This window comes from Nannobrachium achirus (genome assembly GCF_963921795.1).
Source record: "Nannobrachium achirus genome assembly, chromosome: 11".
NCBI classification, from domain to species: Eukaryota; Metazoa; Chordata; class Actinopteri; order Myctophiformes; family Myctophidae; genus Nannobrachium; species Nannobrachium achirus.
Window position 1 is genome coordinate 46,950,427 of NC_137820.1, and position 18,861 is coordinate 46,969,287.

Consider the following 18,861-nt stretch of genomic DNA (forward strand, 5'->3'; position numbering starts at 1 on the left):
CGATGCAAACGGAGGAGGATGGAAAGCCGTCAAAACAACAGGTTCCTTCGGGACCACTCGGTTCTTAGGAATAAAACTCAAATGAGGTTTAAGAAGAACCTTGGAGTCATTATTGAGAAACCTCATACAATCAGGGCTCACAGAGAGGACACGCTTAGCCGTAGACAAGGCAAGCAAAAGAGCTGTTTTGAAACTTAAATGTTTCAAAGAGGTCCTCCCAATCGGTTCAAAGGGTGCCTTGCAAAGGCCCTCAAGAACCACTTGTAGATCCCAAACAGGAAACAAGGCTATGGTCACAGGTCTCAAATGGTCAACACCATGCATGAACTGGACCACCTCAGGGATTTTAGAAAGGCCTTTACCTGCCACCCCCAGGTGGCAGGCATCAATAGCCGCTAAATAACCCCTCAGTGTAGAGAACGCCAGACCAAGGTCCAGGCGGTCCTGCAGGAAATCTAACACCCTCTGGGCCGAAGCTAAATGAGCCACCACAGGTGGCTCCTGTAGCTCACACCAGTCCAAAAAGGCATTCCACCTTCCATCATACACAGCCCTAGTAGAGGGGGCTCTAGCACTCTGAATAGTGGCTACAACCGTCGGTGAGAAGCCTGCTGCGAGCAGGTTCTCCCTCTCACGGGCCAAACCCACAGGTCTAGGCCCCGTGGGTCTGGATGGAAGATCTCGTCCCCTGCCTGGCGCAGCAGATCCCTGTGCAAGGGGAGCCGCCAAGGGGGTCGAGAAAGCAGTGGGGTGATCAGAGACCTCCACACTCCCCTGGATGGTGTCACCAGAAGAACCTCCTGGTTGGAACATCTGATCCTCTCCAGAGTGGGAAGGATCAGTTCCAGGGGTGGAAACGCGTAGAGAAGACCTTGTGGCCATTCGTAAGCAAACGCGTCCGTCCCCAGAGGAGAAGGTCCCCTCACTGAAAAGTAAAGGGGACACTTCGCGTTCTCCTGGGAGGCAAAGAGATCGACTCGAGGTTGACCGAACCTGGAGAAAATCTGCCTCACCACCGCAGGGTGGAGAGACCAATCCTCGTAACGAGGCTCCCCCCTGGACAACAGATCGGCGCCGCCGTTCTGAAGGCCCGGGACATGGGAGGCTCTGATGGACCTCAGACGAGGCAAGCACCAGAGGGTCATCTCGCGCGCCAGCTGATCCAGCACGCGCGAGGCGAGGCCACCCTGTTTGTTGAGATAATACAGGGCCGCCGTGTTGTCCGTCCTGACCAGAACATGACAACCCTGAAGAAATGGCTCGAAATGCTTGAGCGCCAAGTAGATCGCCATTAACTCCAGATAATTGATGTGGCGCTCCAACATGGCCGGGGTCCAAAGACCCCTGGCCGAACGCCCCTCGTGGGTGGCGCCCCACCCCGAGCGGCTGGCGTCTGTGGTGATCACCTTGCGTGACACCACCTCGCCCATGGAGACCCCACTCGTCAACAACGCCTGGTCCCTCCATGGGACCAGAGCGTCCATGCAGACCTGGCTGACTGTCACCTTCCTGTACCCTTGCAGGGAAGGAATCCTGAGCGCCAGTGACCACCGCTGGAAAGGTCTCATATGAAACCTGCCCAGACGCAGAAGTTGCACCGCTGATGCCATCAGCCCAGCCAACTTCATGCACTCCTTGTACCGGACCACCTGGTTCAGTCGGAAGGAGCTGAGACAAGTCAGAAACCTGTCCACCCTCTCCGGGGAGAGGCGGGCGGACATTGTGGCCGAGTCCAGAGATATTCCTATAAAGGAAATCTGCTGGGAGGGTGACAACATGCTTTTGCCAAAATTGACGTTGAAACCCAAGGCCTTCAGGTGTGACAACACCAGATTGGTATGGCGCGCCGCTTCTGAGCAGGAGGCGGCAGAAATCATCCAATCGTCTATGTACTTCGCCAGCCTGACTCCCTGATGCCTCAGTGGAGCAATGGCTGCCTCGGTCACTTTCACGAAAACCCGAGGGCTCAGGGAAAGACCGAAAGGGAGGACCGTGTACTCGTACAGGCGCCCCTCGAAGGCGAACCGCAGGAACTTCCTGTGTGGGGGATAAATGAGGATGTGCTGATAAGCGTCCCTCAGATCCACTGAACAGTGGAAATCCCCCTGTCTCACTGATTTCATCAGTGACTCTGACGTCAGCATCCTGAATTTGAACTTTTTCAAGTGCTTGTTCAGAGCACGTAAGTCCATAATCGGACGCAGCCCCCCTCCTTTTTTCTGAACCAGAAAATAACGGCTCCAGAAGCCTAAACGGCTCTGGTTGCGTGATAACTCCACTATAGCGCCCTTGCGCAATAGTGAGCTTATCTCCTCCCTCAAGGCATCCGCTTTCAAGCCGCGGGCTCGAGTGTAAATAACCTTGCTGGATAGGGAGGGTATTTCCGCGAACTGTAGTCTGTAGCCCCGTGTCACCGTCCGAAACACCCAGTGATTCGGATTGCAACGCTTCTATTGCTCTGCACACTGTGCTAACGTGTTGCTGAGCAACGGAGAAGCCTTGGGGTTGTACCGCCTGAGCGGGACTACTGGGCCGGGAGGGAGAGGAAGGACGGGACCGAGAGGTTCCGTATCCGGGCACGTTTCCGTATCCACTAGACGCCGGGCCGGAAGGCGCGGAGACACCGGCGGAAAGAGCGTTTCCGTTTCCGGTACGCTTATTTCCGTATCCGGTGGGAGACGGACACGTGACCTCCGAGAAGCCTCGCTTGTTAAAAATACAGGCGGCACATAGCGTGGAGCCCGGGGGACAGGGTTCATCGCATAAGTAACATAATCCCCGGCTCGGGGAATTGTATTTACGTTTACAACCTGTGCTAAGGCCTTTATATGCTTCCTTACAGGAAGACGAGGCCGACCCTGGGTGATATGTGTTGGCTTCTTCCCTGACGCTAAGACCAAACTCCTGTCCTGAACTAGAGTCGGCATAACAGTGCCGCTCGGTGGAGACAGAGGGGTATTGCACACTAGTGAAACCATACCATTGTGAATAGGAATTAGCTTGTCTGGGAACATTTTGCAAAGAGAAATATTCTGCTTGTAACCTGTCTGCATGACTGGAGGAAGCGATATTTTCTGAGTGGAAAGAAATTCCAGCCTGGACTTCTCTACACTGGCTAAATTCATGCAAAATGGGGTCGTCTGTACTAAAGCAGGTGGGTTTGAAAGAAACAGGCATTGTTTTATCAACACACTTTTTAATACAGGCACTGGAGGAGAGCACAGAGGAGGAGACAAAAACATTTTCTTGGCATAAGAAAAATCGTTCGTACATTTCACTCGCTTGCGCTTGAGAGGGGGGGTCCCCTGAATGATCAGGGGGACCCCGCCTGAGTCCAGTGTCACTTTCGCGGTGGCTTCCCACGGGCCTTGTGGGTGCCAGCCGGTATCCCGTGCCTGGGAGGGTGGCGGGATTGAGAGCGGGCCTGAGCCCCCGCTGCAGTGCGAGGCGGTCCCGCGGAGGAAGAAGAGGGGGTCCTAGGGGGATTGTTTTGTTTCCCCTGCTTGGAGGAAGAGCGCCCCCTGTCAGCCTGACCAGGGGCCTTGCTTCGTCCCTGCCTCTTTTCCTTTCTGGGTGCCTGGGGGTCCGTCGTGGCCTCCAGGAGTTCCAGAGTGATCTTCTTATCCGCCACCTCCTGGCGGAGAAGCTCCAGTCCACCGCCCATGAGGGAGGTAGGGTGGCCGGGGAGGTCTTGCAGGACCTTCTCGGTCTCCTCTCCGGAACTGCCAGGACACTTTACCTTTTCAAGCCACCTGGCACGTTCCGCCTGGATGCAGTAATCCATACCGTGTCCAAGCCACTCGATGGCGTGGACATTCAGGTCCATCAGCATGCGCAGCGACTTGTCCACCTCCTCCACCGTCTCATCAGGCACCTCCCGCATCTCGCTAAGGAGGCGCCTGGTGGAGGAGAGCAGCAGCTGGGTGGCGTTCATCGTCCTGGCTGCCAGCGCGGAGGCTCTGTAAGAGTTCCTAACCCTGGAAGACTCCCTGTCGTCGTAGGGGATGGCAAAACCAGGAGGCTTCTTCCCCACGGACAAGTTGAAGGGATTGCGGCCTCCAGGACCGGTCCGCTCATGACCTGGCTTGAGGCTCCCGACGAGGGACTGAGCCATCAGTTTGTCCATGGGAGGGCACAAGGGGATTCCCGCCTTCTCTGCGTCGCGGCAGTCGACCAAGAAGGGGAGCTTGGGGGGGTCCTTGTGTGTAGTCCAGGTTGAATGCAGGGCCTCTGCAAAGCCTGGGACCAGTGGGAGCTTTTCCATTCGTAGCGGGGGAGAGGCTTCCACATCCTGGCCAAGGAGGGGAACTCTAGCCCGTGGTCCGAGTGGCGCGTCTCCGAGCGGCAGCTCCAGGCCGCAACGGATGGTAGCACGTTCCAGCACCGAGAGCTCGTCCATGGGGATGGAGTCTGGGTCTTGTGCCGCTGCCCCTCTCGCCCCAGCCGGCATGGAAGGGGGGAGAGAGGCAGAAGGGGCTGGGGAGGACGCGGCGGAGGTGGAAGCCTCGGCATGAGGAACCACCCTGGCCGCGCCTCCGCCCTGGCCGGAGGGGAGCGTGGACTCGTCTTCCTCCGAGTACTCACCCTCCGTGTCCACCTCATCCATGTCGTAGTCCTCTTGCTCCGGTTCGTCTCCGTCGCTAGCATGCCAGGAGACGGGGCTAGGTGGCCGCATGGCCCGGAGCTGGGGGACGGAGAAGGAGAGAGGAATGTCACCGACGACTAGAGGGTGGAATTCTTTGAAGGGGACAGCCAAGGTTGCAGCTGGCGGTGGAGCAACGTGGGCGGTCTTGCATGTTCTCTTCTTGGGCACGCCAGTCGAGCCCGTCGGAGAAACAGCAGGGATAGCAGGGGCAGCAGACCCGCTAGCCTCGGGGCTACCGAAGCTAGCTGAGGGCGAGGCCGCTGGAGGCCTAACCACGTGGCGAGAAGCAGCGCTGTGGCGTACAGCGCTGTCCGGCACACGAGGAGAGGTGTCTGGGAGGGATCCGGCGGAGACCGTGGTGTGAAGGCCGTAGCCAGCGCCAGCGATCTCACAGCGGGCCTCGAGGGCTGGAACATCATACTGGAGGCAGTCAGTACAGTTCACCCCCGTGGCCGGGGCCGGAGGGGACAGAGAGGCCAAGGCGTGTCCTACCCCCATGCAGACAATGCAGAACGGGTGAGTATCTTCATTGGCGATGAGCCCTTTGCAGCTGGGAAGGCCGCACTTCTTCGGTACCCTGGCTAGCAGGCTGCTAACTGTGGGCCGACGAGCCGCCATCGTGAGCTAACCGAAGCTAAGCGAAGCTAAGCTAGGGCAGGGAAACACGTGGCAGAACGTACAGAGAAGAAGTAAAAGACTCAAAGACGAAAGCGAAGAAAAACGCCGAACTGTAGGAAGAATATAGAAGAGAAACGTATGGGAGATATTCTATAAAGGCCAGTGGCCGACTTCCTAGCCGTCGCTTTAGGCTAAACTTTACAGAATTAATACTTATATGGCTGAGTTCGCGACACTCTAGTTGCAGGTTAGCAGAGGTGCGGAAGAGGAAGTCATGATAGCCCAGGGGGTTTATATACACTCGGGGGCGGTGCCCTCGTTTGTGATTGACAGCCCTTCCGACAAATGACATTTTTCGTACGGGAGTAGATGAGTTTTACTCTGTTGCACCGCCAGATGGCGCTGTTATCCCATAGGGGGACCTTGTCTGGAGGTATGACAATAAACAGCACATTATAGGTAAACAGTGCTTTTATTTTACATTTCACAGACAAGAATACAGAGCGCGCTGGTCACGTTCAGCTGTTTAGACAGATATCTCATGTTGTGTTAATAGACGGTTGCGTCCCCTCTCAAATGAGCACTTGCCCGGTCAGGCAACCTGAAAGCAAACTTCACCTGCCAAAAGTTTTATTTACCTGCCGTGGGCAGGTGAGCAAGCCTCAGTGTCATTGTCTGTCTATGAACCCTGGCATCCCTATTCTAGGCAAGGCATAATAGGTGAACTTTCCCCGAAAATAGCCGACCACACCGCATGCATTTTGAACTTGTAGATCGCCTATTTCCGGCACGCCGATACAATTTTTACGAAGGACTATTATTTGGGCAGCAGAGCTCTGAACAGGTTGTGCCAGCGATACACACAGCAGCTGTGCCAGACTGAAGTGTGGAAGGGATGGAATGGACACGGATGCATGGCTAGCAGGGGCATCATCACATTAGGCAGATATTGTACCAAGGATTTCCAGTGGTAATCAGTGTGGGAGGAGGGTGGGAGGGAGACTTGGCTGACACAGAGGACTTTAAGTTTGGGGTCAGCGTTCTGCGTGAGTTTACCGGGACACTTGATCACATTATCGCTGCAATACGGGGGAATACGGGGGTTTTGCAGGGCCGTCAAACATGTCTGAGCATCAAGTCACCTTCAGAGATCTGGACAAACACATGATGAATAAATTATCTTTTTTCCAAACTACATGAACGCATCTCTATCAGGGCATCTGTTGTTCCTAATATACGTGAACGACATGGCATCTGTTTGTGACTGCAACCTGTTCCTGTTCGCGGATGACTCGGCTCTCCTAGTCTCGGGCAAGGACCACTTGCAGGTTGAAAGGACACTTAACTCGGAACTAAGTAAGATCTGCACATGGCTTAATGACAACAAATTATCAATTCACCTGGGTAAAACTGAGTCCATCCTCTTTGGATCAAATCATAACCTCAAAAAAGTCGATAACTTCACAATCAAAGTGGGTGACAGGGTCATAACACGAAAAAACGAAATCTCTTACTTAGGATGTATCCTTGAAGCTAATCTTTCCAGTGAAAAGATGACTTCTAAAGTAATAAATAAAATCAATCAACGAACTCGTTTCCTACAGAGGATCGCCCCAATGGTCAATTTCAACACACTGAAGACCATAGCTGGTGCAATAATCCAGCCCCTCTTTGACTACGGAGTCCACGTATGGTATCGTGACGCCCCACAAGCCCTGAAAACAAAACTCCAAACAGCCCAAAATAAACTAATTAGGGTTCTGCTCAACCTTCCCTATCAGACTCACCTCACCGCTACACACCAGTTAAGAGTGGGGTGGCTCAGAGTAGATGATAGAGTACAGCAACTTGCAATGGGCCTGGTGTACAAGATACACTACACCACTATGATACCCAAGTACCTGTCAAAATACTTTATAAACATTAAGGATGTCCATAATTATAACACCAGAGGCAGCGCCACAGATCACTTCCAACCCAGAGTAAAAACCAACAAAGGGTCAAACTCGTTTTTCTGCTATACCACCAAAATGTGGAAAGCCTTACCGAAGGCCATAAAGGAGTGTGGATCACTAGCATCCTTTAAAATTGCCCTGAAAAACCACTTACAGGCAGCAGCCGTTCGCAACTGGTAAAAAAAAATGAACCTAGCCCAACCCTACACTCCCCTGCCCCTTCTTTGTATATACTGTTTGTTTAGACTTACTGTTTTCTTTTTTGTTTTTCTTTACATATCTACTGCATAGTACTGTGTTCTATTTGTCTGTCATTCAATGTTATATGAGATACTTCAATGGTTTCCAGTGGAAATAAGCTTAGTCTTTTCATGGATCTCCTTTTAGTAGACCTTGTACCAGTGAACTGTACCGTCATGAAACTGTACCTTTTCCTATGCAAACTTCTAATAAAGTCTTCAATCAATCAATCAATGTCATAACAGGTGAAGATCCTGCAAAAAAAGAGAGAAAAAAGCAGATCTACAAGGTGCACACAGCATTGCAATGCATTGTGAGCTTGTAGAGCTTGTATTCCTGGCAAAGACATTTTTAGAAAAAAGAATTAGATTCCTGGGGGACCAACATCTCTCTACATCAAATGTCCTGGGCCAAAAAATAGGCAATCTACAGGGTCACAAAGCGTCGGACCGGGTTGCGACACTCTGTGAGCTTGAAGATTGCCTCCTTTCACTCAATGTTCACCTCAAAGGGATGGTAAGGTTCATGTGGTTAATGCTAAAGTATAGAGTAGAAGTAGTAGAGAGAGCGAGAGAGAGAGAGCGAGAGAGGTTTGTGGGGTGGATTGAGTCCAAGGACATCATTGTATGCCACAACATCAGTTTCCTCCCCTAATCTAGACACGCTGGCATTGGCCAGGGCTCTTTCTTTTTAAGTGTGAAAGTGGAATCGTTTCAAAGGCCGAAGTGCATGTGTTTCTTCACAGTCAGGGAGAAATGCAGCTAATTACAATAAACTGATTGAGTGATCAGTTAAATATGCTGATTAGAGCCCCAGTAGAGCACCTGGAGCCACTTGCACAGCGTGCATCTGTCTTCCAGGGGAGCTGCTGCTGCTTTAACTCTGTGTGTTACTGTGTGCGTGCGTGCGTGCGTGTGTGTTGACTCTTCAGGGGCTGAAAGCAGTATGCATATTTAATGCTGTTAGAACTCAATGGGGGTCTTTTTTCTGCAGGACCGAGTCAAATCAAAAGGGGAAGTGTTTGTGCGTGTGTATGTGTGCATGTGGGTGTGTGCGTGCGTGCGTGCGTGCGTGCGTGCGTGCGTGCGTGTGTGTGTAGGCAGGGCATATAACTAGCAAATCAATTAGTTTCATTTTATTGCGTGAGTTTTTTTTTTTTTTTTGCTTAAGTGCTGAGGGGCATGTCAGGTCGTTGACTGGTATCCACTGCAGTTCAAATAAGTACACGTGTTGTACCAATAGGACCAAAGCATTGGAGTTCAATCCTTCATCTTTATAATTTACAATTTAGGCAGTTAGCTGACGCTCTTAATCCAGAGCGATGTACATTAAGCAAGGTAAACGCAAGATAAATATTAATCTAGGATCATAGTTAAACCAAGAACCTATCATGTCTAAACAGTATAATATAAAGATAAATCCATAATCTGTACATTGAAACTATTTAAACTATAGTCATGACTCATAACATGCTATATCTAAATTGCATGTTAACCTTCATTGTCACCATAACCTGGTTATTCCCTCTTATCAGATTATTGTGTGTATGGAAACGTGCTCCGTATTCTTATGTACTGCTATATTCCGATATTGACCTGTTTAAAACCTCTGAATTCGAAATGATTGTGTAAACAGCATTTTCTATTGACCTGGTCACAGTTAGACACCCAATTGTATTCGGGTTATTGAAGGACATATTAGACATACACCTAATATGTATTTTTCTTTTAGATCTACAGTACTCCATCGTATGATTGTGTCCCGTGTGAAAGGGCAGATCTACAAGCTCACAACATATTTGTGGCATAGGAAGTAATAAACCAGGCCTTAATTGGACTATGACTCTTATCAGAATTCTCACAGCATTTCACTTGACGTTATGGCAGGTAGAGAGCATGCATTGTCAGGCAATTCCTGCAGTGGTGAACTTGTTTAGAGAGTAAAAAGATGACTGTCAGCAGACAAAAATAAATCCCCACATATTTGAGGAGGGGCTGAAACTGTCACAGTTTAGACGTTTCGGCGTTTTTGGATGGGGCCAAACATAGCTAAAGGGATTTATTTTTTCTCAAAAGGGTTGCTGGAGGCAAGAGAAGGTAAGAGGGTTATTTGAGGGTTATGTCGAGTTCACCAATCTATGAGTTCACAAGTTCACAAACGCAAATGTTTAAGTGCACCTATAGTTTTATACTAACCTTGGATTGGATGTCTTTAGGCTGTGCACCGTAGGAATGTGAATGTTTTTTTTTACCACTTTCCCTAAGAGTTCTATAGCAACCCCAGGGATCAATATCTATCGATCTATCTATCGATCATACACAGCTTAATCAATACATTGTCTTGTTTAAAATAAGGCCAGTAGCCAGTAGTACTGAGACTGTACCTTTGGCTGCTTAGTCACCACAGTACACTGTGAACTCTGCAACGTTTCATGTAACTACACAGTAAAATCCAGTAAAATTGATTTACCAATTTGTAAATACTATATTCTATTCTATACAGCGCTAGTACTCATTGCTATAGAATGCCTTGTACAGTAAAAGGAGTCTCACTGTCTCTCCAGCTCTCTAGTGAACAGAAAGTGCATTTTCAGGTCCTGATAGCATTGTATCCAATCAGGAGAGAGAACTCACACAAGATACAGATTAAACTAGGAAGGTGCAATTCTGGGAAATGGCAAGTGTGGTTGCACTGCTGAGAGTGGCGAGGAATCCACTGGGAACTGAAATCCGTCTTACCATTTATATTATATCGTCGTTGTCGGGTGGAAACCCTGTATGTCCAAAACTGTTTGTTTTGTATCATTTTTAAAAATGATTTAAACTAGTGAACAACAGCCGATCTACAAGCGCACAACGCTGTGTGCTTGTAGATCAGCTGTAATTTCAATGTACAGATCATGGATTTTTGAGCATAGTCCCGCCCATAAAAACTACTCTCAGCAGGGCATTTCCTGTTTACAGGCTCTTTAAATGGAAGATTTGCCTGTGTACCGTCAGGATGCAGTAGACTAGAGGTACAGTGGACTAGAGTAGACTACACTATGTGTGAAGTATCCACCTGTTTCCGTGAGAATTTACTGTAGAATTATGAACATGAAGGCGGTTTTAACACTATCCATCCTCTGTAAACACAGCTTGACCCCTCCTGACCCCTAGTGCCAGCAGGGGTCATCAGGGGTCAGAGCTTCTTGTCACCTCTCATGAACCCCTGCTAGTGACACAGCAGTTTACTTACCATCCGTTACTGGGGACTCTGGCAGGCAGTGTTGACATTCCTGACCCCAGGACACTAACGTGTATACGCACGCACGCACGCACGCACGCACGCACGCACGCACGCACGCACGCACGCACACACGCACACACACACACACACACATTGCCCTACATACACGTACTGTACTGTACTGTACTGTACTGTACTGTCATCCATATTTATGTCATAATACGGTACATAAATATGTAAATATTTCCCCCCTAAAATAAAGCATGTTTCTATTATGACAGATTGAATATAACCCCAGTAACCCTATTCTGGGTGACTGCGCTTCACTGTTCAGTTGAAACGCAGTCACTGTTTTATCTGTGGGTTTTATTAATATTGAACCAATGAAAAGTATTAACAAGAGCATGTGTGACTAAATCATAACCACCTTGGATCCATTGGAAAACTGGTTCTTTTTTATTATTATTATAATTTTTTTCCTGAAACGATTTTTGGACGTACAAGGTTGAGTGTCTGTGTTTTTGTGTACATTATATGAGAGAGAGCGAGAGAGCGAGAGAGAGAGAGCGAGAGAGCGAGAGAGAGAGAGAGCTCAGCTAATAAGCACACTCTCTGTCTTCCGCAGGGCGGCGATCGATGCCTTGGCTGCTCTGCTGTGCACAAGTAAGTTTTTCCACAACCTTCATTAATTTGTCTACCTCTAGAAGCTTTCCCATGTGTCACTACAGATAAAGAGATAAAGTCCATTACAGCACAAGTGTCAAGCTCAATCTTAGTGAGGGGCCACAGGTGTGTGGTTTTTAAGATGTTTTTGGGGGCTTTTCTGCCTTTATTGATAGTAAACAGTGGAGATATAGACAGGAAACGGGGTGAGAGAGACAGAGTAATACGCAGCAAAGGTTGCACGAATCGGGACTCGAACCTCAAACCCGTGACCTGTCAGAAATCAGAGCCTATATGGTATAGCAGCCCAGGCACATCTAGGTGTTCTTTTATGTTTTTTTACCACTTTCCCTATTTTGTGCATGTCATTATTATAGGGGGTATCTTTACAAATGGTACAGTTTGTACAAATATTATATAAAATATACAGTAGTATTATAATGTATGTCTGCAAAGTAACTAGCACAGTAACTAAAGTTTTCAAATAAATGTAGTGGAGTAAAAGTACAATATTTGGATCCGAGATATAGTGGAGTATAAGTAAAAGTATAGAAAATTGGAGTAAGTACAAGTTACAAATACCTCAAGATTGTACTAAAGTACAGTACTTAAGTAAATCTACTTACTTACTTACTTACTTACCACTGGTGACGGTTTTAATAAAGAAGAATTAACGGTTCAGCCTACAAAATGACCTACTTGGTCAATTACACCGTCGCTGATTCACCGTTGAAGTGTTGCTCAACAAGCCTGTTGACCTTCATTAAACATGCGCCCGTGTGTGGGAGCGACGAGCGAGGAAAAATCTACACTACTGTAAAGGAAAAGATAAAGACCAGGGTTAAGAAGAACAGGAGAGGGTGATTGTCTCTACCCGTACTCCTACGGGCTGGGGAGGGACCTGTCAGCGGGGAGTGTACTGGGAGGAGTAGCACGAAGGCTCTACTACGACGTCCTCCCAGTGGCGGCTCCTCACTGGCAGATGATCAAGTAGGATTCAACAGCAGTGACAACACACAGAACTACAAAAAAATTAGGAGGAAAAAGGTGTTTTGCCCCATTACAAGCAGGAACTGTATGGAGAGAGCATTGGAGTAGAACTGGTAAAAACAAAAACTATGCTTGAGTGACAGTTCACCACGTCATTGGACGTGAAAAAGCTTTGAAAAAAGTAGAACCAACAGCTCAAACCTTTTTTTTTGCATGTTGCTGCCTTCAATTGATAATGGCCCTCATTGTAGACCCTCAGCCTTGAACTTAACTGCCATTTTCCTTTCATAAATGTCATGCAAAATGTGTTTTGTTTGATTTTGATTTGATTTGATTCGTCAACTCACACGTTCTAGTACTCTAATTGGATTTTTCAATTGCAAATTGGTGTTGAACTTTTATTCCCTTGTTTTCTTAACTTATCAAAAAAACACATCAATATCCTCCTATCGAAGGTCGGTTTAGCATCAGTGGTTATTTCAAATGAAAACTAATGGCTTTGTATCTAGAGATGAGACATTGCTATGTGAAGAGAATCAGGGATTAGGTGATGATGGTGCTTCATATTCACAGTTTTCAATGTATTTAGCATAAGACACTCTCATCCAGAGCGACTTACAAATGTGAAATCAGTGTAAGCAGCAAGGTATGCATGCAAAATAGTCACATACAGTAAGTACAATGCAAAGAGAACAATGCAAACAGTAAACAGCTAAACAGCAAACCTAGTATCTGTTATGTGGACAAGCAAAACTAATCTAAATAACAAAAACCTGAATAAGTCACCAACATAATTCTGCATAGTATAACTGCCATCTGCATAGTATAACTAGCATCTGTAAAAATCTTTGATGAGTTAATTTCATTAAGCTATATGAACTAGAGCAGTGGTTCCCAAACCTTTTAGCTTGTGACCCAAAAGAGAAATTAGACGTTTGCCCGGGACCTACAACCTCACAATGTGTCGCATTGCAAAATGGGTCCCGACCCAGTGTTTGGGAAATAGTAAACTAGAGGAACAATGTTAAATCCCTGTCCATTCACTTCAAGGCTTCACAACAGCACTACAGGGTGGCTGCAGATGATGTTGCCGTGCTCGTGCAGGTCGTACTCATACACACTCTGTCACCTGTGAGAGCGGCTGGCACCGCTCAAAAATGGAGGTATAGAAGGTAGTGTCTGTAGACGTACGTTTTCCGACTGTGGCAGAGGAGTGGCAGTGACTTTGACATGTCTATTGCCAAAGAAATACATATTTACAATACATACATACATAGGTTCCACCGTTATCAAAAGGATAAAAACGCAATAAAGCTAGCAGCTTAAGAGTGAATCTGCAGTCATGACTATACAAGAGGTATTTATTCCACAGCTTGGAAGCCATGAGGAAGAAGAGTATGAAGTATGGAGCGTTGGCCAGTGTGTGTTTTTATGAAGTGTTCAACCAGTCTTCCTGTGTTACAGTATGTGTTGTGCACAAATCTAGCCCTACTGAAGGTGGAAATCTAAATAATTAGTTCCTTTTTAAAAATCTAAATATAATTTTGCTGGTAGAAGGAGATTTGTCGCTACACTGCAGGACTCTAGAATACCTTACCATTATTGTTGCCAATAGCAAAATGCACGCTGGTAATGTTATGCACATTTGTGTCTTATTTATGATTATAATAACATGCTGATGATGTTCATGCTCCGTCTATGTGACCAGTACTTTAATTCTTTAATACTCAGAGTGCAATTATTTCCCCCTGCATAATAATAATCTGCTTCTATTTGTTGCATTGTGTTAATTTCAACATAAATAAAAACCTACATTAACAGAATACTCTCGCTGTCTAGCCAGGCTGGATGAGAAATATCTCTCATAAACGGCAACATTAATGTCCCTGTTTCTCTGCTGCCCTGCACCTCTCTTACTAATGACTCACAGTCCGCCATTATTATTATATTGCCCTTTAAAATATTCTTATTAGCATGGCGCTTGCACTTAGGTAAGAAAGTACCGTAAGCAGGTCAGTCAGTGTCTTATTGTTTGTTTATTTATAGTAGCCTATATATTAATGGATGACATTTTTATAGCATTTTGCTAAGCAAGTTGCGAACTCAAAGCGATTTACAATGGTCCATTCATTCATACATTTGGGAAGTGAAGCGATGAACAGTCGACGCCAGAGTGCCGCGCTGCGAGCTTGTAGATCTGCTATTTTTGAAAAATCGTGACAATGTGTGCAAGAAACCTATGTTTCCATGTCAGTGGTGCTCAAACTTTTTCATGTCAAGGACCCCCAAGATGATATGTATGTATTTGGCCACGGACCCCCATCTCAAAATATTTAGTTCCAGGGACACCCCAGAAGCAAAATTTGAGTTACAAATGTTCAAAAGATTTGCACACATTTTCACGACTTTTCAAAAATAGCAGATCTACAAGCTGGCAGGACGGCACTCGGTGCCACGCTGTGAGCTTGTATATCTGCTATTTTTCAATTGCTAAAGTTAATAGGGCGCCTCCACCTTGGGCCCAAGTAACTCAGTCCCACTCCCCCCCCCCCCCCCCCCCTTGTGACGGCCCTGAACGCTCTACCGACAAAGCTACACTGGAGCTACCCACTTGCGTGCGACTGAGGGAAAAATAGGGGGGAATACTGGCATGGTCTCGCTACAGTAGCTGATGCCATGATGAAAGTGTTTGTCTTCCTGTGTTTTCAAAGGCCGGGGCTTTGTTTGACAGCCAGTGTGCTAAAGAGATGTGAGGCCGTGTCACCTGTCACTGAGTGTCACACCCACATAGAGAGCACAGTCACAAGAACACACTTCTGATGGAAGTCTCAACAGCTTCCCTTAAAGAAAGTTTCCAAGTCTCTGACACAGTTAACATTTTATTTATGTTTTGTCCTTTTTTGGGGGTGTTTTCTTATTTTACCCCCAAACTTGAAGGACCTGTAACCCTTGCATTCCTTGCATAATTTATAATAATAATAATAATACTAATACTACATTAAATGCACAAGGTTTTTGTCTCTCGTCTGTGTGTGCGCATCTTTAGTTTGCGTATCTCAGAGAGGCGGTTGTCTAGAACCGCCGATCCCACCGTTAACCCCATATATGGGGCTGAATCGACTTTAAACTCTTCACAGGCACATCGGTGAAGACCTGAGGGAGTAGGCTATACAGTGCTTTGCCGTGGAGTCAGTTAGATTGGTGTCTCAGAGAATAAGTCTAATGGGGGACCATGGCCTAATCATGCACAGCAAATTGGGGTCTGTGAAATTAAAGAGGTTGAGAATCACTGAGCTGTGGCATAAATGAGGGTGCAAGCGGTGCAGTGTGCTAATCTGGCCCAAAGGGGTCAGTGTTGCATTGCACTTCATACAATCCCAGTTGCTGTGGGCTCACCACCTGTTGAATGTGTGTGTGTGTGTGTGTGTGTGTGTGTGTGTGTGTGTGTGTGTGTGTGTGTGTGTGTGTGTGTGTGTGTGTGTGTGTGTGTGTGTGTGTGTGTGTGTGTGTGTGTGTGTGTGTGTGTGTGTGTGTGTGTGTGTGTGTGCGTGCGTGCCTAGCTGTCTGTATTAATGAATGCTTCTCTCTGCCTGTGTCTGTATGCCTCTCACTCAGACGTGCAGACACACTCATTCAGTTCCACAGACTCTCTATAGGGGAAATATTAACCTAGTGCTATCTCCCTTTCTCTGACTCGCACGCACGCACACGCTCGCACATATGCACACACACATGCACGCACAAATGCATGCACACATGCATGCACAAGCATTCCTATTTTTTCCTAGTCTTTTTTCCTAGTCTTTCTTTTATGCTTCACTCTCGTCTCTTCTAATTTATTTCACCTCTTCACATATTTTACTCTCACTTTTTAGTCTCTCTCTCCTGTATCACCCCTCTCTCATCCTCCGGTCTCTCTCTGTTGTCTCTGCTCAGAAGTGTTCATTATATAGTATGGTATAGTATAGTATACCAGTAAGACTCCCTAATCGGGAGATAAGCGACCGTTGGTCGCTTATCTCCACAAATATCACAACCTCCACCTCTCACGTCATACGGGTAGCCATAGTTACACCTGGAATGTTGAATCTCCATATATGGAGATAACCTACGCATCACACAAAGTCTGACCTCACCAGCCCATACTTGGGCATGGATGACTTATATCTCCATATACGGAGATGGCCATATATGGAGATACGATGACATCACAGAGTCCACAGCTGATGATGTGGCGTGATGTCATACAATACACAAACAAGCCCTATATAAAGGGGCAATTCTCACCAGGGAAGAGAGCATTGCCTGGAATGTTGAATCTCCATATATGGAGATAACCTACGCATCACACAAAGTCTGACCTCACCAGCCCATACTTGGGCATGGACGACTTATATCTCCATATACGGAGATGGCCATATATGGAGATACGATGACATCACAGAGTCCACAGCTGATGATGTGGCGTGATGTCATACAATAAACAAACAAGCCCTATATACTGATGCGATACGATGACATCACAGAGTCCACAGCTGATGATGTGGCGTGATGTCATACAATAAACAAACAAGCCCTATATACTGATGCGGAGATATGAGCAGGGCAAAGGTGTGACGTGTGACGTGTGACCGACCGACGGACGGACGGCCGGTAGAGGTTTTCATAGTAAACTGCTCCCTGACGGTCGCAACTAGTAAGACGCATCAGGGCGACAAGCGACCTCGCCCTCGCGTCATGTCTTGGCCGGCTGTCCATTAATGTATATCGGACCAGTTACCCATATATGGAGATCCATGTACATATGGAGATATGCTGTGAGACCCCAAACATGCTTACTCAGTTATTCGTTATGTGAAAATCCTATGACGTCTATCACATCTGACATCATACATACATACATACAATCCCTTTTATGCCCATACATGGAGATCCCTGTCTGAACCAGCCACACAGATATGGGCTGTCTTCCTCCATATATGGCATGAAGTCCCGTTAGATATGGGCTTAATATTGATGACATCAGGGATCTCCATATATGGGCATAAAAGGGATTCTGTTAGAGTGGTTCCCATGACAACATACAATCCATTTTATGTCCATACATGGAGATCCCTGTCTGAACCAGCCACACCACTGTGTTTCACCTGTTTATGCCCATATATGGAGATTCCTGCTCTGAGTATCTGACATCACTGTGATGTCACCTGTGATGTCACAGTGATTTGTCAGGGGAACCACAGGGTGCGTTCGGAAATGCGCACTCAACGCACTGGTGTGCCATGTTGTCGTTCGTTTATTCGGTGCACTCAGTGCGGTGTTGTTCGAAAATCCAGTGCGCTGCGCACCGGATGTGCTGAGTGCACGCACTGAACGACCCTACTCAGAAGTTGGGGTTTGACAGTGTGGGGTGTCAACACAGTGTTTTGATTGGTTGATTTTCATTGCGGTGGCTCGCGCTTCTCAGCTGTGAACAATAGCATAGGAAATGATAACAAAATGCATAATTTGCGGCTTGGTCCTTTTATTGTTACACACGCATCAGCGTGTAAACTAACAGCACGTAGGCCAATGTTATGAATTAAATGACCTTTCAATAGCAACGTTACCTTAGCAACTGCTGCTTTTCAGAATGTTTTCCTCCAGAGTTCAGGCTGAAAAAGCGCACAGCTGCTTCTCTTAACTGGTCATTCGTAAATAAGCCACACTGAATGCACTCTACAACGTCACCACTACTAAACTGGGACTTAATTAATAAGTGTGTCTCGTGTTATGGCAACCACACTGGTTAAACTGACACAATATGTCCATATATATGGGCTTAATATTGATGGCATAAAAGGGATTCTATTAGTGTGGTAGCCCTAACAGGGCATCATCTGAGAATCAGATGTAGAGGTCAGCTCCATATATGGAGATCTTGGTGATGGTCCAGTCGTCTCTTGTATGGATATCTAGGGTTTGATCTTTGATGAGGTGATGTCACAACAATGTGATGTTACAATGGCTGTGATGTCACAGCAATGTGATGTCACAAGTTAACAGCTATAGACATTGAGGCGTTACTTACTCAGGCACTCACTCACGTACAGATAAGATGTGACAGTTTTCATGGTTAACTGCGACCTACGGTCGCTACTATACTATACTATATTATTGCGACCGAAGGTCGTATTATACCCTGAGAAACCTCGTAGCTTGTCTGACTGTCTGTACAGGAAGTGATGTCAGTGTGATGTCAGTGAGTCACAGTGATGTGGTACAGAATGACTCATATATGGGCATAAAAAGGATGTCCCGTGACATCACTTCCTGTACTGACAGTCAGACAAACTACGAGATTTCTCAGGGTATAAAAGTCCATATATGGTCATTCCCAGAAAAAGAAAAAAAAACTTTTATGTCCATACATGGAGATTTCTGATGTCATAAATTCCAGGTCGAAAATGAGAATGTTAGGGTACCATATATGGCCCATATATGGAGATCCACAGGCATCAAACCATGGCCCTAACTCACCAA

At 46.9% G+C, this 18,861-nt stretch overlaps 1 protein-coding gene across 1 annotated transcript in view; it reads left to right on the forward strand.

Moving 5' to 3' along the window:
- agbl1 (AGBL carboxypeptidase 1) overlaps positions 1 to 18,861 on the forward strand; it is a gene marked incomplete at both ends in the record, with an annotated part of 227,131 nt that overhangs the window by 65,191 nt on the left and 143,079 nt on the right. The window contains one exon of the mRNA XM_080737125.1: positions 11,312 to 11,349. Coding sequence (XP_080593251.1) covers positions 11,312 to 11,349 — 38 coding nt within the window. The remainder of the gene's footprint in view (positions 1 to 11,311; positions 11,350 to 18,861) is intronic.